Below are 20,895 nucleotides of genomic sequence, written 5' to 3' on the forward strand. Positions count from 1 at the left end.
CCTGACCACAAGACAGACGGACTCCGCTGCGCTGTTTGACAACGGGTGCACGGCCCTATGGTCACCATCGAGTACGCCGCGCGACGGACCACGTTCTCCTGAATTTCAGCAGTTAGGAGGGGGAGAAGAGTGGCTCAGCAAGAGGGAGAACCTGGGAAGATCAGCCACCTGCAGCTGTATGAGTTCCTGGAAAATTAATAATAATACTTTCCCTCTTGCTAAAACTCACAAGAGCCCGATACCTCTCTGAGGTGTCCAGCATCCCAAAGAAGCACGAAGACTGCTCTGAGACAGCAAACCATTCACATCCATTCTAGCTACTAGCTGACAAGCAGTATTATTTTCCTGATGTGATGAAAAGGTAAAGCAGTCCATGAAGTATAACTTTCATTTCTAATACCTACCAAAAATCAAGATTGCAATTTAACTTTTCTGGAGACTTAAGTTTCTGAATATATTGCCAAAATTGCTGATAAGTGGCTTCTCTAAACATTCAATCCCAAATTTCAACATTGCTACTACTTTCTGTTTTTCTGAGAAGTCCTTAAGCCATCAGATTTTTAAATGCTCGAGGACAATACTTACATCAAGACTACTGGGGAAAAAAAGCCTTCAGGAGCACCTCCAGTGCCGCCTGGTATCCTCACGTGGTTTTCATTTTTTTGACTGTGTGAAATCTTTAGCAGGTAGCATTAACCTGACAGAATGGGGCTAAAATATATCCCATCCAGATCTGCCTCTTTATGAATGGTTAATATTTGGAAGCCTGGATATTTGGACTTTTCTTGGATGGAAGCCATTCATCCAGGAGAAACGCTACTCAGTTAAAATGCCATTTTAACATTAGAAGAAAAAATCATTGCATTTATCCTGGTACTGATACTACGCCGCACTGTTGCAACGTCTGTCCCGCACTGGTGAGCCCCAGCCTGGCCCCAGTACCTTGATGGGTCTCACCAGCGCTGAGCAGAGGGGAGCAATCCCTGCCCTCAGGCCATCGTGGCCTGGGATGTGGCTGGACCTGTTCTGCAAAGCTGCTTTCTCTTCCAGTGACTCCTCCATCTTTATTACCCTCCGTCAGTCCATCTCTTGAAGGCTTTTTCCTCCCATCTCCTTTCTTGGTATTGCTATTTGATGTCTAACCAATTGAACTGCTCACTTTCCTCTCAAAAAACGAAGACTCGTTTCACGGATGAGTCGGTAAGGATGGATTTGTGCCTGTATTCTTTTCCTTCTCTGTAACAGCGAGTGTACTGCACAATGCACCGGGAGGCCGAGAGGAGGAATCGAGCGGTGATAACCATCCATCGTGAGTCTCTGCAAAGACCATTTGCCTGCTCAGCTACGGTGTGGTCAACGCTCCGGACACGGAAGACTTACGCAGCAAAGCTTGCCAGACTTATAAATCCTGGTGTGGGCTTCAGTGACTCGAGTACCGTCCTCCACACGGCACGCTGCTCTTCTGCTTTACCAAGAGGGAGCTAAAATAGGTTTTTTTCCTCCGATCCTGCACATCTGCCCACTAAAGGGTGGCTGACGCAGCCTCACCCAGACTGGGCTATGAAGGGAGAAAAACTTGTCCTACCTGTAAGGCAAACTAAGCATCTCAATAAGATATTTTATAAGGCTGCCTATCAAAGAGGAAGGGGAAAGAGGAGGTGTGCGATACCATCTCCAAAAATCACGTACACCCTTGAACACCGTAAGGAATTAAACAAATTACCGTCCCAAACTATCAGTCTAAAATTCTGAACACTGGGAAAGATCACAAATTTCCTTTGTCAAAGCTCTACAGCAAAAACAGCTGGAGTAAACAGCGGTTGCTATATGGAAAAATGAGTTGAAAATCCCTTACTGCCAGTGACTGAAGCAGGCTTGCTCTGCCGAGCAAGCCACAAACAGGCTGAAGTACCCAAAGTAACCCACGTGCAGACTCCAGCACCAAGAAAAACAGTTTTCAGAAGAGTGGATCCGCGCTCATAATAAATGACAAAAAGAATTCTGTTTCTTTAGGACACAAACAAACCAACCCCTTTGTTCCCACTCTTGTAAAGACAAAAAGCGGTAGGTTCTCACATTCAGTACTTCCTGCCGTAGAGTGGCGGGCTCCACGCAGCTGATCAGACGGAGCAGGAGGTCCATCATTGCTGATGTATCTATATGCTTTAGCACCAAGCTAATAAATTTGTCTTTTTTCCTTAGAAATGCAATCACCTAAAAATAAAAGCGTCATCATCAGTGGCTAGTACAGCATACAGACATGGCACACAGAACTTCCTATACTTCACCTTCTTGTCTCAACCAACCAACCTTGATGCAAAACGGCTACGAGGTTGAGGAGTTCCCCAGAGAACGAGAGAAGAGAATAACCTTCTCGCTTCAAGGCAATACTAAATCAAATCTTTTTAGCTATCTTTTCTTTCCTCTATGCCACAAAGAAACCCAAGCCCACAGAAATAAGAGCGTCAAGAAGCTGGTGAAGCTGGAGAATTTTTCATTCCGCTTCATTTAAAAAAATCAATTTTGAATTGGAACACACGTATTCCTAAAACACTGTTCAGCTCATGTTTCCAGCACCCTTTTTACAGGCATGAGACTGAGGCATTGCTTAGGTAACGAGATGATTCTGGGCAACGATCAAAGGAGGCATCGATATGCCTTTGTATGAAAAATAAAGCTTCAGCTGTGGCACAGGAACATCCCAGCTACTGCAGATCTGAACCCAAAACTATGCAAAGGTGTCTAGATGAGCCAGCAGCTCCTTCAACTGAGGAATCGGAAGAACTTTTCCAAAGCCTACGTTTCAGCTCCAGTCTTAAAGAGTAGAGCGAGCTATTTTTCAGCTCTAAGAATACCATGAGATCGCGAGGGTAGCAACGATACTGCCGTACAACACCAACAACATTAGAGAATTAATTTGTGCTTACGTATCAGGACAAATCTAATCACTACCTGTTCCGTTTTTCTTGCAATGAGATTCCCAATAGTCTTACTGAAGAAACTGGCAAGCAAAGGGTTCAAAGGAGGCTCGTGATCCAAGAAGTCGTAGAGGATATTCAGCAGCGTTTCATCCCCTCCCAGCTTGTCATTGATCTGCGGCACATCCGAGGTCAGCAGTTCACAGGCTGTGTTTGGATACCTGCGAGGACAGAACCAGAGCAACTAAAGGTGAAATGAAAACTCTCAAGAAAATCGTCCCTTATTAAAGTTATAAAGTAAAGAGTGGGAGAATCGTTCATCCTGGAGACAGGGGGGAAAAAACCAACCCAAAAGCACACAGGAGAAACGAGGGTCTCCTACGTTAGTGGCACATTTCATAGAATCATAGAATCACAGAATTGTTAAGGTTGGAAAAGACCCTTAAGATCATCGAGTCCAACCATTAACCTATCGCTGCCAAGGCCATCTATACCATGTCCTCGAGCACCACATCTACCCATTCTTTAAATCCCTCCAGGGATGGGGACTCAGCCCCTACCCTGGGCAGCCTGGGCCAGGGCCCGACAGCCCTTTGGGGGAAGAAGTTTTTCCTAATACCCAACCCAAACCTGCCCTGGCGCAGCTTGAGGCCGTTCCCTCTCGTCCCATCGCTTGTTCCTGGGGAGAAGAGACCGACCCCCCCGGCTCCAGCCTCCTTTCAGGCAGTTGCAGAGAGCGATGAGGGCTCCCCTCAGCCTCCTCTTCTCCAGGCTGAGCCCCCCCAGCTCCCCCAGCCGCTCCTCCCCAGCCTCGGGCTCCAGCCCCCGCCCCAGCCTCGCTGCCCTGCTCTGGCCACGCTCCAGCCCCTCCATGGCCGCCTTGGGGTGAGGGGCCCAGCGCTGAGCACAGCACTCGAGGGGCGGCCTCACCAGTGCCCAGCGCAGGGGGACGATCCCTGCCCTGTTCCTGCTGGCCACACCGTTCCTGATACAGGCCAGGATGCCACTGGCCCTCTTGGCCACCTGGGCACACTGCTGGCTCATGTTCAGCGGCTGTCGACCACCACCCCCAGGCCCTTTCCCGCCGGGCAGCTCCCAGCCGCTCCTCCCCACGCCTGCAGCGGTGCCTGGGGTTGGTGTGCCCCCAGTGCAGGACCCGGCCCTGAGCCTTGCTGACCCTCACCCCGTGCCTGGGCCCATCGCCCCAGCCTGGCCAGGGCCCTCTGCAGGGCCTTTCCTACCCTCCAGCAGATCAACGCTCCCGCCCAACTGGGTGTCCCCTGCAAACTGACTGAGGGTGCCCTCCATCCCCTCGTCCAGACCATCACTGAAGATGTTGAACAGGAAGCCCTGTTTCCTGCAGCACATCACGAGGGGGTTTTAACCACTGAATTATGCATCTCAGCTGCCTTCAAACTGCACTTAGTTCTGATTTTTAAAAGTGATGCTTAATCACTTTTCAATACACTTAAAATCTCTTAAAATCTTTTAACATGAATCCATTTGCGCAACTAAAATTAACCCAAAAATTGCAGGTTGACTTGAAGAATGCATATTTTAGCAGGTTTCTGTAACATTTCTGTAAATTATTTTTTCCACTACTGCAGCTGAATTAAACATGAACTTTTTTTTTTAAAAACGAGAGGATTAGAATTTAGAGGCAGAACATTAGATCTAACACAAAACTCCTAGCAAATGAGCCTACACTATGTACAAGCAAACAATTCACAGCCCACCTTTTGAGTTTCAATTTTTCAGCAATGTCTACAGTCTTCTGTAAAATTAACTTGGTTTTCAGAAAATACTGCTGTGCCTGGTTTAGATAATTTTGCTCACTTAAATCAGAATATGAAATTATATTTGACAGCTACTGAAATCCTTTCTTTTCCTGACCTTGCTTCTTGCTCCTCCGGGTGGTGCTTTTAGAAACAGGTCACGTTTAAGATCAGAAAAGGTAATAACATGTTTATAATTAATATTATGTTTATAATTAGACAAAGTCTCCCATATTAAAGTGCATACATACAAAACAATAATCTAAGTCAACACAAAGAACTCGCTTTCTGGGGACTGTTAGTTTGGCTCTAAGACTAGGTTTCTTCGGGCTGAGGTTCCACCTGCGAAGCCAACGGCACCGTAGAGCAGCACGGCGCTGGTCCGCAAACGTTTCACTGATTCAGTCTCTCCGCTACTCACGCGAAGAAGGAATTAATCCGAGGATGGGAGGATGGCTCGCAGGCACACTACAACGCTGAAATTCATCTAGGGTTTTTTTTGTTGTTTTTTTTTTTTTTTTTTAAAAAAACCCCGTCATTTCAGCATTTCATTGTTAGGTTAGTGTCGTGATTTCATATTCTAGCTACTGTCCATCCATAAAAAGGGCTCCCGAGAACTCCTTCGAAAAAGACCTATTGACCGTCACACTGAGGTTACTGTAGTCAGAAACAGCCGCTCGTTACTGCTGTGAAATTCAACCTAGCTCTGAACTTTAACGTTATTTTCACAGTTTCAGTGATGTATATGGTCCTAGAGTCAAAAGGCAGCTGGACTTTATTTTTCAACCATGATTTCCTCTTACCCACTAACTGTTAAAGACTCGGGCAGGGCGTGCTGGGGTGGGTCAGCAGCTCTCCGCACAAAGCAGCGATTCTGGCCACCGAACCTCCCGCCGAGTGCCAGTTCTCATCCACGCTTCCTAAAGCGGCTTTGCTTTGTTATCAAGTGATGCAGATTAAAAATAAAACCCGTCCCTGACAGTTTGAGCATTTTCCCTCTGTAAGCAGAGCTGGTTATCTTTTTTTATTCCCCCAAAAAAGCAAAAAGAAAATTTCCTATGTATTTTAATAACGGCCAACTAAATTAATAACAGGGTAAAAACCCTACAGAATATTCTTGCTGCAAATGCACGTTCATTCTTTAAGTAGCGCATTCACCTTCCAGCCAAAAATTGTGCCATTCCATACGAGACAAACCCCACAGATTTCCCACTTCCAGGGATTATGCAAGGTCTACCGCTTTTTGTAACTTTAGACACAAGCCAACTCAACGATCAATATAAAACACTCCTGCAAGAATGTGACTGTTCCTACAACACAAAGGGAATACCTTCCCTTTTGTAGAACGGTGAGGCTGCCTCCAATACACAGCATGGTATTTTTTTTTCCTAGCGTCGATCTCAAAGGAAAAAACCCACGCAGAAAAGAGCTGCGGCAACGGCCGGTAACGCTCACGTCCCTACCACCTTTGCAGTAAGAGCTGTGAGCGTGTAACAGAATCTGGGTTGCAGCATTCATCTGCTGTGGTTTTCTCTGTTGGAATGAGTTAGATTTCTGCTCTAAACCTCATTAACAGAAAATCAAGAAGAAATCTTAACAGAACCAAACTTGCAACGGGACCCTCTGCTCTGAGCTTTGATCTCCCACCGTCCCAGACACAGCACGTGTCCCACACCTGGCAACGGTTCCTAAGCCGACGGCCACCTACCAGGGAAGGAAGAGCGGAGTTACTGTAGGTCCTTGGAAATGTCAGCTCAGGTCTTGGAGTGACAAGACTGACACGTGGATTGATGGCAATCATACAAAAGGAAGAAAAAGGAAAAATATTGTGTCGTTCTGTGAATTCACGGTATGCCCACATCTCAAGCACAGCACGTTTGAGCATGCCATCGTGTAAAGACACTGCTGGGACCACTGTCAGGGACCGGACACCAGGAAAGGAAGACCTCCTCGTTTGATCCCACATTCGCACCTTTCTGTGATGAGACCTGCAGCTCTGTCTCCAGCTGACTGTCCGCCTGTCTGTCCTTCCCAGGGTACCCAGAGCTACGCACACCCACCTTAACCGGCGCGATGCTCTGCCGGCCCTTGGCTTTGTTCAGTTCACAGCTGAAGCTGGAGCCTCCTTGCAGTTATTATGCTTTCAGGCACATCACTCTACGCCCACCTTTACCCTAATAATTGTTACTGCTTTGGTTTTGTTATATTCATTGAATAGAATTTTTATTTTGGAAGAAATTCCACAGCTCAACCTTCCCAATTTAAACCTTACTTTAACTCATGACAGTTCCATTTGGTTCTCAACAAGGAAACCACTTCTTGCCCTGGTAGTATATAAAGGGTGAAGACAAGTGTTACAGGACAGCAATAATTACCTTTTCCAGTACCTCCACTGAATTGCTTTGTGCAGAGCCTTGTGCTTTCCATCGTGAGTGCACGCTTGCATTCACATCGAGTATTTCCAGCATGCTGCCCACGAGGACTCCAAAGCCTGCCCCAAGATGTGAAAGCCAATGTGGAGCCCGTCAATGTGCCCATGTACCTTAGGCCACCAGCCATTGCACAGTCGGCACTGACTGTCCTTGCTTTGGCCACACACCATCATGAAATCCTTCCACCTTTTAACTAACGTAAGTGATTTTACTTTCTACGTTTATAATCCATCCCCCCTCTTATTTCACGTGTGAATACATCAAACAGCACAGGACTCAGTAGTGCAAAACCAGAAAGCTGGAACCGGCCATTTCTTCCTCACCTATATTTCTTCTCTTTAGTTACTAACCGATGACAGAACCCTTCTCTGTTATCCCGCGACAGCTTGTTTTCAACAGTCTTTGATAAGGGACCTTATCTTTCCGGACTGCACTTGTGCCACATTAGGCACATCCCGTTATCCACGCGTTTTGCCGACTCCATCAAACTCGGCTCCTGACCTGAAGCCTGCCTCCCCTCTACAGAAGCAGCACTGGGCGATGGCCGAGCGCCTGCCGATGAATCATAACGCTATACCATAAACGCTTCCATGTGCACGATGCAGAAGCCAGATTTACTGGCTCCCAGACCCTTCTTACGAACTGGTGTCCTATTTGCCACTTCCATGCCACTGGTTTTAAGGCTGACCAGGTGAGCAATTTCGTATCTGAATTCCTTTAAACCACTCGGGTGAATGCCAGCCAGTCCTAACAATTATTCTCCTGATTTTGTCCCACAGATGCTCCAGTTTGAGACAGTTTCTCAGACTCCTCCCCTGTGAAGGAGGACACCTCTTGGGAGCCTCCCGACAAGCCTCTGAAGTGACCACCAACAGACAGTTTCATTAGATTTTCTGCTATGGTCCTATCTTCCTTTTCACACTTGGACCACCCATCCGCCCTCTCGGAGAGGCTGCCTTATTTGGATGGGTTTAGAGTATTAGTGGGTTTGCCTTTAGACCTTCATCCAGTCTCACAGACTAAGTAGCCACAATATCTTTTTTCCGTATCCAGACCCAACTTCCCCTTTGTGAGGACGTACCTGTACCTGTAACGGGTTATTTGTTTTTAACCAAGCCAGTTTTCTACATTAGGATTTTTTTTTTTTTAAATCTTTGTAATACAAGCTCTGCATTTACCACGAGCCATTAAAGTGTTTCCAGGCCAGCTGTGAGCTTTTTACCCTTTCGCAGCACCACTTACTTCCTAACTAGCCTCCTCACGTTTATGGAGCTCCATTCCTAAAAGTTAGAAAAACAAAGCCCAAGCCCTTGATAATGCTGTTTATGTCTTTTTTGCTCCTACGAGGATGTTAAATCCGAGTACATTATGGTTACTATTACAAAGTGATTTTACAACAGTTACACTTCTTAGAGCCCCCAAGGGTATATGAAGAGTTATTTCTCCTTTTTCTGGCTCATTGCTCCATGCAAAAGGCATTCGCGATTCCTAAAAACTCGCGCACCGTGCCTGCCTGTGATATATATCCTGTCAACGGGGGGACAAATCAAACCTCTCGTTGTTATAGCACGTTCTGCTCTTGCAGCCTTTACAGGCTCCGCGTTTCAGGCAGTCCGATCTAATACTTCACCCTTTCTCTTTAGGCACGGCATCCCAGCCCCCAAGCTTTCCATGCTGCAGCCAACGTCTCTCACTCGACACTCAGCGCTCTATCCCCCGCAGCCCCTCTTACCCTACCAGGGTCTACTCTGCCTTTCCTAGAAGCTGCGTGGTCTCAACAGGTTTATGAGACACCCCAGTATGTCAGCAAGTTCATTGTAAGTAGCCATTCCAGTTGAAATAGTTTATACGCTGCTTTGATCGCTACAGGTCTTCCTCGGGTTGCTTAGTTTTGCACGCCATGCTTCGATGGGGATTTACGGTCGAGCCTTCCTCTCTGCAGTTTCCGTTCGGCACTTCCATCCCACCGACGTTTCAAGACTAAAGCACTCGGATGATTCCACCTCCACAGCGTGCATCATTCCGAGCTGCGTGTCCTTCCAAACCTATCGAGTTTCTCCCTTGTTCCAGTTTAAAAACTTTCATAACCTTTTCTTACGAGCCAAAAATTGGATTCCATTTGGATTCAGACAGAGTCCGTTCTTCCTGCTTAGCCTTTATTTATTCCAAAAGCTTCCCCAGTTTCTCATAAGCTTAAACCCTTTCCCCTCTCCAGTGCCTCGCCATGCTTTGAAAATGCTTCTCTGCCTGGTCTACTTCTGGTACTGGAAGCATTTCCAGAAAAATACTCCATAGAGATCGGCTCTATTTGTCCTGGCAAGCAGGTCACCGCGCAGTCCACGTTGCCATCAAAGACTCGCTTATCTCTCTGCGGCGCATAACCAGGCTTCCCACCGCTATACCTGCTTGTGAGCAGGCACCTTACGGACCGCTCTTCGAAGAGGAAGGGGATATAACGCCATCATCGGATGAAGAGATCGGCAAAGGAGACTGCTAACTTAAGACCTTCCCAACACAAGACTTTCTTCTGCCTCGCCAGGACCGGGGACTGCAGCCCTGAGGCTGACCTCCTCCCACCGCTGGCCACCTTCGTGCCTCCTCATCAGCCAGCCTTCAGCTGCCTAAACCACACACCACCTTCGAAAGCCGATGAAAAGGCGTGTAATCCCGCACGTGAAATTTAAGGACGCCTGGGAGTAAACGCTCTCATACTGAGCTTCCCTCTTCATTTTGGTTTGTGTTAAGGATAGGTTAACGGTTGGACTCGATGATCTTAAGGGTCTTTTCCAACCTTAACGATTCTATGATTTTCCTTCTTGAGAAATTTTTGTTTGTCCCCACCTTTCCTTATTCCTAGTCTCTTCGGCTACAATACGAAAAGGTTTCCACTTCCACCCTTCAGCACACAGGATCAGAGACACAAACCATCTCACAGCAGCCACAAAAATCTCAAAAAGAACAGGACTTAAAAACACGGCCTGGTTAACTGAGGCAGTATTCTGCAGCGATAGGGACAACGTATGCGTTAGTACTGGCACGGTACTGGCATCCCTCATCCTCTCCTCCAGCAAAGTACACCCAGATGCCAGCAAAGGACCGCAAGTCTTGCACTGTTCAACGTTTCCTCTGATCGTTAACTTTTAGCACTAAGGAAAGTATTGCCCATCTTCTTCAGCCAGACGTTTTGGGGTTGAGTTTGTCTCAGGTCGGCTGCGCAAACGGTACGGAGGCAGAGCTGCAGTAAGCACGGAGCCAGTCACCCACAAAAAGCCAGTTGTTCCGATAGGGTACAGGAAATGCAAAAAGTCAAAACACTGTTGTGTGCCACGGCCCTGGTTCAAACCTGTCCAAAATTTGCATTTCTAGGACATCAGCATAAAACTAATACTCCTGGTTCCTTCTGGGAGTGCACCTTTTACAGCAGAAGCCTTGCAAAAGCAGCCATATAACGTTCAAAGCTACTACACAACGTACCTCCCGCCATTCGCTCGCCGGGAAACAGTCCCCCAAACCCAGCTGATCAGCTACCTCGCCCAGTAACGAGCCTGAACAACACTACCCCGTCTGCGGCTTTCAAGCAACAGCAGCAATAACCAACGCTGATCCACTCCCACAGCGACAAACTTCCCCGTTTCATTGATTTATAAACAGAGCAGCCTTTTAGTTTTACATAAACTTAACATAGAAAAACAAACTTCCCATATCCAAAATGTAAATATTTTCAAGTATACATTTAGTTAAAAACGTATAAACACAACTTGATATGGGAACCAAAGACATCTAGAGTTTGCCGTCATAAGAAAGAGGCTCTTTACGGAGTTAGGCCCTCTCCCCACCTATACAGACTCTGAAATCAGCAGGTTTTGCATACGCAGCACACTGAAAATATGACACCTTTTATTCACTGTACAGCCCACGTTCTTTTGCGGGCTTGACTACTGCAAACCAATCAAGTTCAGAAATTTATAAGTCGGAGCAGAACGCTCTTTGCTTGCATTTTTGATAAAAACCTATTAAAGGTGCTTTTGAGATACTGATTATTTTGCTTGCAAAGCTTTGAACAAAGAGCAAGAGATGATTTTTTTTTTTTTTTTTAGACAAACTCAATGTTAAACCATTAAAAATAAAGAAACAAGCTTCTGAAAATTCACTAGAAATAACAAAATGCCGTGAAATACTTCACAGTACTTGAAAGCCTTTTTCCCAAGACTGACAAGGTTCCGTCCATCTGGCACCAGAGCATTTCCAGCATCAAGATCTCTCAGTTTTCTCCGTACAGGACAGAAAACAAATACCTACTTGAAGCGGACCTTCTCATCCATATCCACCGGGGGCTCATGGGTGATGAGGTTGACCAGCTCCTCCATGCAGTGCTGCTGGCAAAGGAAGTCCAGCAGCTTGCGGTTCTGAGCCTTGCACTCCTGTAAGATGTCATCTTCGTCCATCAGCTCGTGAAGTGTCACATCTTCTTTATCCAGCAGCTTGTCCACATGCGATGTTGTGTTCAAATCAAACTTCCAGAACATGTTGATGGGACACGACTAGCTGTAATGCAAAAGAAGATGAGTTAGTCACCTACCTTCGCTATTTATTCCTCCTTTACAATTCTGAGCGGAACACCTTCATACAGCTGCCAGCCAGCTCCTAACAATCAGTTAAATTCCGTCAACAAAATTAACAACTTTTCGCACCGGAAAACTAACGCGACTTAGATTATAGCTGTATAACATCAACAACGGACACGATACATGCATGAATTAACTTTAACTGCAAGTAGCTTGAACTACAGAAAATCAAAGATGACGTTCATACACAGAAATGCTTTGCTGGATTGGAGCCACGGCCGGTCACAGACAGGGAAGCCACGCTACTGCGCTATAACTGCATCAAAGGGTGTGGGGATTTTTGTATGATTTGTCTTTCAGAGTCATGCTCATCAGCCAAAACTGCCACAATCTGTGATTTATGTGAGTGGAAGAAAGGCCTCCGATGTATACATAACAGCAAGAGAGAAATAACAACAATAACAACATCAACAAACCTAGAGCTGAACTGCTAATAAATATAACCTTGTGGGACACCAGAATATGCTATTAATCTCACAGGCATCAAGTGTAAAACTGTGAGTGGTCTTTTGCAGGGCAGAAGAGCGTACTTTGGTTTCATACACGTAAAAGCGTGCGTGTGCGCAGTCTGCACCTGCAAGGCCGCAGCTCCCTGCAGGGCCGGGGGCCAGCGGGACCGCTAACCTCCCCGGGAGACGCCGAGCGCCCGCTGCCGGGAGCCCCCGGAGCAGGTCACCGCGCTGCACCAGCTGCGGACAGTTCCAAAATTCTGAACCCTGACCTTACTGGGGGAAAAAAATACAGCTTCGAGACTAGTGGGTTATATTACCTAAAGGGCGTACAGATGGGCAGCTAAAACCTGGTCTGTAAAATAACGCCCCAATTCTATTCTTGGCCATTCTAAAACACTTAACAACCTCCGCACACTCACCTCTTAACCGGGGTCCGCACATTTTGCTACGGCCTGGGATTGGGACGTACAGGTGTTTACCAATAAGAGGAATGGCAGAAGGATACTGTAAGCCAAAGCTAGAAATAGAATCTGAAGGAATGGCCTCCTTTTCCCGCACGTTCTGGATCTCAAGCCCTCGTAAGTACTTGCTGAAAGGAGACCCTCCTCACCATCACCTTCCTTCACAGGAAGTTTCACACGGACATTTTATATCATTCCAACTAAATAAAAAAAATAGAATTCACGCAGTTCTCTGCCGAAGCAGTCAAGTGAGATAGTGCACGTAACAAAAGAATGACAAACCATTAGAGACCGACCCGAGCTGGCGCCTAGTCCCACAAAACCAGTGGGTTACCTTTCATTACAGCAACCAAACCCTGCCCCAGCCACCATTTTGGCCCCCTCCAAGTCTCCCCGGCCGCGCTGGGGGACCCCCTGCCCGGGCAGGGCCCCCTCGAACCGCTCGCCATGGCTCAGACCGTCCCCTCGCTGCATCTGCTGCGCTTCGCGGGAGGCGTCGGCGCGTGACCAGAGTCAGACGCTGCATTTCAGATGAGGTTTCGCTATTGCCATGTATATTAGTAAGAATATTCCCCTTCAAACAATTCTTGCTAAATATAGAGCACTGCACTTTGTATTACTCATTTTCATCCTACTCCTACCCCTAACGCTTTCTTTCCTTTTTTGTTATCCTGCTTTTTCTCTATGTGAGCTCTATTAATTATCTTTTTCCAGTTAGCCTCCCCAGTACACTTCAACTTTTAGAATAGTCATTAATTACACCAGAGTAAGACAGTGTTCGGACTACGCCTAAGAAACTCTTCCAGTGGTCTTCCTCTTGCTTAATATTTTCTCTTATAATTCTGCCCTTTACCATCTCACCTCAGGATCTGGCCAATTCACCGCGATTCCTCAACGAGCCATAACCCTTCACAGTCCCGCTCTGGCTATCGTACCAAATAGCTTAACGATCTCCACAAAGAAACAAGATTTACTGCATTTCTTTTATGTAGAGTATCAGCTGCAAAGAAAGAGCTCAGATCAGTTTGGCACGATTTAAATTACTGATTTGCATTTCATTTTTCATTGCCCTATCTTTTACTGTTCCCTACAGGGAGCACATAAGGAGTAATCTCAATTCTTCCCCAGTAACACTGTCCGTATCTTCAGAGAGTACAAGATAACTCGAATTCCTCATAGGTAGACGTTTGTACTTCAGGCATCCTGGCCTGTATCAGGAATGGTGTGGCCAGCAGGAGCAGGGAGGTGATGGTGCCCCTGTGCTGGGCACTGGTGAGGCCGCCCCTCGAATGCTGTGCTCAGCGCTGGGCCCCTCACCCCAAGGCGGCCATGGAGGGGCTGGAGCGTGGCCAGAGCAGGGCAGCGAGGCTGGGGCAGGGGCTGGAGCCCAAGGCTGGGGAGGAGCGGCTGGGGGAGCTGGGGGGGCTCAGCCTGGAGAAGAGGAGGCTGAGGGGAGCCCTCATCGCTCTCTGTAACTGCCTGAAAGGAGGCTGGAGCCGGGGGGGTCGGTCTCTTCTCCCCAGGAACAAGCGATGGGACGAGAGGGAACGGCCTCAAGCTGCGCCAGGGCAGGGTTGGGTTGGGTATTAGGAAAAACTTCTTCACCGAAAGGGTGGTCAAGCATTGGAACAGGCTGCCCGAGGCAGTGGTTGAGTCTCCATCCCTGGAGGTATTTAAAGAACGGGTGGATGTGGTGCTCGAGGACATGGTATAGATGGCCTTGGCAGTGATAGGTTGACGGTTGGACTCAATGATCTTAAGGGTCTTTTCCAACCTTGACGATTCTATGATTCAAAAAAGCAGCTAAGTCATTTAAGTGAGACTTTGAGCACAGCCTTTCATTCCTGGCTCCCGTTCAGCGTTTCAGACTGTTCTTCCCCAGACACCGGCTCAGCCTTGCTCGAACCCCACGGCTCTGCTGCGTCTACAGCAGCCCAAGGGAAGGGCAAAAAGAGCCGCGGAGGGAGGGAGCCCTGGGCAGGGAGAGCCCTCCCACTCCTGGGTCCGCGCGCTCCGCAGAAGGTCAGGCGCAACGAGAGACCATGACGAGACGGCATCGTGTGGTAGGCTGCGGGGATCAAAGAGCCTTTCAAGAAATAATCCTTAACATTAAAGAAAATAAGAGAGTAACTGTTATTCCCCATTGACAAAGGTGGTAAACATTGCTCAAACAAGATAAACGTTCTGGTAATGATATCATTAAGCTAAACACATTTTATGAAATGAAGTAAATTGGATGAGAGACGTCAATGTGCTACATTCCCAGATTATTTGTACATAAGCATGTGATTTCATACAACAGGAGCTCGAGGCTTTTTTTAACCTAACCCACATTACTATTTCCGCAGCAGCAGGAACACTTGCTCCAACCATTCATTTTGCTTTCCCCAGCATCCAAAAATGTTACCACGCCTGATCTTTTGCCAGTTCCACTGCTTGCATAAGTACATCTAAGACAGAATTCTGAAATTATCCTTTTTAAAAAACAAACAGAAAACAACACTTTTTCCCCCTCCAGGAAGGTTTCCTGAAGAAGAGGGGCACTGCCTTCCAGTTACCGCAGCTGGGCAATTTAAATGGCTACGTAAAGACCCACATCTTTTAATGCCACGTTTAAATATCTGGGTCCCTTGCAGTATCTTTCACACTGAACCTCCAGCTGTAGGGCTTATACGAACTACTAAATGAAACGCATTAAAAGAAACACTGTTTTTTAATTTATTTTTACCAATTAAGTTATTGACATGCATTTTCTGCCCTACCTCAGTTCAAGGATTCTTCACGTGTGCCTGTATGTGTCTAAGGACCTCTAAAAGAAAAAGGATTACCTTAGGAAATTAAGGCCATTTTTTCCTTGGAATAGCTCTGTTACCCAGGATATTTGATAACAAACTCTCTGCAGCTCCACTCAGTGCTTCAAAACGTGTCACAGCTAACTTTCCTATTTCAGAGAGCTTTTTTCCATGTCAACGTAATTCTTTCTTTTAATGTCTTTGTCTCAGAGACTTAGAAGAACTCAAGAAAATCTTTGCAGGTCTGTCTTTTGTGACACAGCACTGCTGACACGTTGAAGCCCTATTTGAATGTACTGGTGTTGCAAGACTCGATTAGAAAGGGAACACTGAAGCTACGAGCTATCAAGCCATCCAGAGTGCAGCCTCCTTTCAGCTTTGTCTTCCCGCAGTCCTCCTGCACGCCACGTTTACTCGCTGCCTTTCGACTTTTTTGAGGTAAAAAAGCATTTTTTGAGCATGTTGAGGTAGAGCTCACATACGCATTATGGCAAAGTATATGGCCTCGAGCCCAGCAGAAACGGAACTGAGATCCGGATGAAGCATCACATCTAGAAGACCACTTTATACTTACAAAGTTCCTGTTAAACATCAGATGTCAACCACTTCTAGCCAAACCTACAGCATCACGTTTCTTGCAAAGCCACCTTTACGAGAATATCAAGGCCACAGGCTTTATTCGTGGTGGGCCCGAGCTCAGTTAGGGGAGGAACGTGGGGGGAAGCTGTCCAAAACAAAAGCTTACCCAGACCTCCATGGCCCGTCCACCACCATTTCCTAACGATCGTCCAAACCGTCAGGTTTGTTAGTTTAGGTTGATCCTAGTCTTTTGGGAACTAGTCCCCTCCATAAATAGCACAAAACACGGCAGAGAGAGAAACAGTTTCTAATTTGAGCTTTTAAATCAACGGTATATTGAAATTTTTAAAAAGTTAACTTTTAGCATTGCAGCAGCAAGCAAGAGCTCCTGCATCCGTCCATTCAGCTACCGAAAACGCACTCAGTAACTGAATTTCTGAGTTAGGAACAGACATCTGAATTGTCAACCTACGTGACATTTCTGTGACAGTAATGCTGTTTGGCTGTATAGCGTGTTCGTTACAAACTGTTCTTCAGACATTTTTAACTAACTATGCTTAGTTATAAATTCACCGAGGGAAAAGCTGACATAAAAGGCCTTAAATTAAGAATGTTTGGGTGCACAGTTAACCCAAATACATATATATTCCACACATATATGTGGAATACACACGTAAATCTCCCTTTTCAAATTCAAACCCATTACAAATCTGTCAATTCTACAGTTTTTCAAAGCTTTATATATATATATCTATAGGAAAAGCTGTCTAACCTATAGGAGACGCGCTGATGAGCTGTCCTTAGGAACGGAGCCAGCTCTTTCCTCAGCACGGAGCAGGCAGATCCTCCTTCCCCACCTCCTCCTTACAGCAACGGTTGAGGAGAATTGCCGAGGAGTTCGGCCTCTCCCGGTCCTCGCTGGTGGAACCGGGCCTCTGGAAGACACCGACGCAATTCCCAGCGTCCTGGGACCGGGATGGGTGCAGCTGCAGCCAGCTGGGGAGGGAGGCCGCCCTGCAGCGGTTACTCTCCCACCACGTTGCCCCAAGCACATGCAACAACATGAGACTTCTTCGCCCTCGCTCCAGCCAAAAAAAACCCTCTTTCAGCTACAGTGACCTTACAGGCAACTCAGTAAAACGCAGCAAGTGAGATTTTTGAAATGATTGTTTGTGGCATATTGAAACCAACAGCTAGGCCAAAGCAGGTGTCCAGGCAACGCAGTGAGGTTTTGCAATCCCCGTAACATCCCTGCCAGCTTGAAAGTGGAACGGTACCACACAGAAAAAACCCCACAGAGACGTACAGGCCACTTAAGGACCAGCAGAATGAGTCACAACCTACAGGACCCAGATGAACTGTCCCAAAAGGCCACAAGCCAGGCAGAAGAGGGACCGTACGCTGCGGTAACGCTGTCCACAGGGTCTGGACTACGGTGCCTCTGGAAGCAGAGACGTACAGCAAAGGCTGAACAAGCAGCTCTGAGTGCTAGTGAATTCACAGAGTCACAGGATGGTTTGGGTTGGAAGGGACCTTCAAAGATCGTCCAGTCCAGCCCCCTGCCACGGGCAGGGCCACCTTCCACCAGCCCAGGTTGCTCAGAGCCCCGTCCAGCCTGGCCTTGGACACTGCCAGGGACGGGGCTTCCCCAGCTTCTCTGGGCAGCCTGTGCCAGGGCCTCACCGCCCTCATCATAAAAAATCTGTTCCTTCTGTCCAATCTAAACCTGCCCTCTTTCAGTTTAAAACCGTTGCCCCTTCTCCTGTCACTACAGGCCTTGGTGAAAACTCTCTCTTTCTTACCAGCCCCCTTTATATATTGCAAGGCCGCAATAAGGTCTCCCTGCAGCCTTCTCTTCTCCAGGCTGAACACCCCCAGCTCACTCACCCTGTCCCTACAGCAGAGGTGCTCCATCCCTCTGATCATTTCTGTGACCTCCTCCGGCCCCGCTCCAACAGCTCCATGTCCTTCCCATGCTGAGGACCCCGAGCTGGACGCAGGGCTCCAGGGGGGTCTCCCCAGAGCGGAGCAGAGGGGCAGAATCCCCTCCCTCGCCCTGCTGCCCACGCTGCGGGGGATGCAGCCCAGGAGACACTTGGCTTTCCAGGCTGTGAGTGCACATTACCAGCTCTTGTCCAATTTTTCATCTACCAGTATCCCCCAGTCCTTCTCCACAGGGCTGCTCTCAATCCATTCATCCCCCACAGCCTGTGCTGATACTGGGGATTGCCCCGACCCAGGTGCAGGACCCCGCACTTGGCCTTGTTGAACCCCATGAGGTTGGCATACATACTCCTCAAGCCTGTGAAGGTCCCTCTCAATGGCTTCCCTTCCCTTCCCTTTAGCGAATCAACTGCAACACTCAGCTTAGTGCCCTCTGCCAAGGTGGTGAGGGTGCACTCAACCCCACTGTCGTTGATGAAGACATCAAGTAGTATTGGTCCCAGTATCGACCCTTGAGGGACACCACTCGTTACAGGTTTCCACTTGGGCACCAAGCCATTCACTGTAACTCTTTGGATGCGACCATCCAGACAATCTCTTACTCATCTAATAGTCCATCCATCAAACCCATATCTCTGCAATTTAGTGGCCAGAATCTTGTGTGGGACCCTATCAAAGGCCTTACAGAAGTCTAGGTAATGACATTTGTAGCTCTTCCCTTGTCCACTGACACAGTCACTCCACTGTGGAAGGCCACTAGATTCGTGAGGCACGACTTGCCCTTGGTGAAGCTATGTTGGCCGTCTCTAATCACCTCCCTGTCTTCCATATGCTTCTATGTCTTCCAGGAGGATCTGCTCCATGATCTTACCAGGCATGGAGGTGAGGCTCACTGGTCTGTAGTTCCCAGGGTCCACCTTTTTACCCTTTTTCAAAATGGGCATGATGTTTCCCTTTTTCCAGTCACCGGGGACTTCACCTGACTGCTGCAACTTTTCAGACATGAGAGAGAGTGGCTTGGCAACTACATCAGCCAATTCCCTCAGGATCCTGGGATGGAGCTTGTCAGGTCCCATGGAGTTATGCATGTTCCTCAGGTCGTCTCAGACCTGATCTTCCCTTACAATGGGAAGGACTGCCTTGAGATTCAGGGGCTTGAGAGATGTGGGAAGAGTGATTACCATTGAGAACTGAGGCAGAAAAATTGTTGAGAATCCCAGCCTTCTCCATGTCAGTTGTCACCAGTTCTCCTGTCCTGTTTATTGCAGGAGGGGCAGCTGTGGATTTTCTTTAATCTTCCTTGTCTGGCTAATGTACCTGTAGAAGCCCTTCTTACTATTCTTCACATCCCTTGCCAATTCATTGAAACTTTGCAGACTGGAATGGTCCAGCAGAACTTTCCACACAAACATCAACGTATCCAGCGCCAGGCTGCTTGCAGCCGACGGCGGTGGCACACCATCACCCACACCCAGGCAGCACCAACAGGACAGAAGAGGGAACTCTTGATGAACCTCCGCTATCCCGTTTGTGGAAGCAGCAGGATACGTACACCTATACGTGCATGCGTACAACACGTGCTGATTTCAGTACGCGTATTTTTGCATGAAGCACATGCAGTCGTCTACAATGCACAACGTAACTGCTGAAGCACGTGAAAATATATTGAAAAATATATTGAAAAATATATTGAAAAAACACAGGCCAGAAAAAAGTTCTACATGATGAAAGCTACACCCCTATGAATGCTCCATTTTGAGTTGTATCAAGAAACAAACTGGTATGTCTATAACATAATAAAAAACATTCATGATTACTTTAAAAAAAACACTTGATAATCTAGAAAAGTAACTGCCCCATTCTGCAATGCTTAGCTAATTAATTTTCTTTAATCTGCTTCGCTGTAGGTAAGCCCTCATAACTAACAAGGCACTTGTTCTCTACGAGCTATGGAGAGCTTGAAGAGAAGCACTCGTAAGAAACGGGATCTCCCCATAACGAACCGGAGCTACCGTGAGAAACTTCAGCAGCGTCCACCAGCGAACTGCAGGCCACCGAACGGGGCCTACCACCGAAAGCGGGGTCATCCCCCTACCGAAATGATGGCATCGCCTTGTAGAGCCAGGGGCACGGAACGAGCGAGCCCTTTCTTCTGGCATGAGGAGATAAAGCCACCTTCTTTCTCTAACTCAAAAAGTGCACTTCGCCTCCTTCCAAAATGCTGATGAGAAAAAACGCCCACTGAATAACAGGAAACGGGCTAAGAGAAACTGAAAACAGCCAGAGAGCTGCTGAGTATTATGAGCCCAATAAATGGTAAATGCCATTTCTTCTTGTGATACGTGACTTACAAAGATTCAACGCCGTTTCCTGTTTATGCTGTCTTTAAGACACCTACTTAAACTTGAGGAACTTCTAAATACTGAAACATTAAACACTAGAAATCACAAAGTTAAGGAATGCAAGGTAACTGTACAGCAGAAGAGGCAGATGAAAAAACAGGACTATGAAAGAGTATCCTACTTTCCCTAGCAATTTGTGGCATTGCACATCCCAATAAAGAAAAAACAAAACAAAACAAAACAAAAACAAACCAGGAAATGAAATCAAATCAGGGGCATCTGACAGCAAAAAATAAAAAATAAAACCCCTGCAAATTTCCAGGACAAAAGACCACAAAGACATGGATGCTGTCAACTTTAAACATTTCCAATTATTAAGAATTAAACAGAGTTCTGATCTCTAGTGTTGGGCTCTGGCGGGCGTGCTTAACGCAATTTCCCCACGATCTAACAGAGCGGGGCTCTCTTGGGCCTCTGCACCCAGCATGAACGGGAGGGCTCTCCGAAGAGGAAAAGCACATTTTAGTCCCTACTGCAAAAGCTGGTTTGGGAAATGGCAGCGCTCAACAGACCCG

General features: G+C 47.2%; 1 protein-coding gene across 7 annotated transcripts in view; it reads right to left on the minus strand.

The window, feature by feature from the left end:
* PPP6R2 (protein phosphatase 6 regulatory subunit 2) overlaps nucleotides 1–20,895 on the minus strand; it is a 126,402-nt gene that overhangs the window by 64,361 nt on the left and 41,146 nt on the right. For 6 of the 7 annotated variants that reach the window (XR_015706949.1, XM_087767680.1, XM_087767681.1 and 3 more), the window contains 3 exons: nucleotides 11,425–11,670; nucleotides 2,953–3,139; nucleotides 2,077–2,214 (listed from right to left, as the gene is read on the minus strand). Coding sequence is in view for 6 of the 7 variants with exons in the window: in XM_087767680.1 (XP_087623806.1) it covers nucleotides 2,077–2,214; nucleotides 2,953–3,139; nucleotides 11,425–11,651 (552 nt within the window). In the remaining variant the exon portion in view is untranslated. The remainder of the gene's footprint in view (nucleotides 1–2,076; nucleotides 2,215–2,952; nucleotides 3,140–11,424; nucleotides 11,671–20,895) is intronic. The other variant, XM_087767683.1, reaches the window with a different exon arrangement.

Source organism: Nipponia nippon, unplaced genomic scaffold (genome assembly GCF_047370975.1).
Source record: "Nipponia nippon isolate SJK-2023a ecotype South Korea unplaced genomic scaffold, ASM4737097v1 scaffold_3, whole genome shotgun sequence".
Classification (NCBI taxonomy): Eukaryota; Metazoa; Chordata; class Aves; order Pelecaniformes; family Threskiornithidae; genus Nipponia; species Nipponia nippon.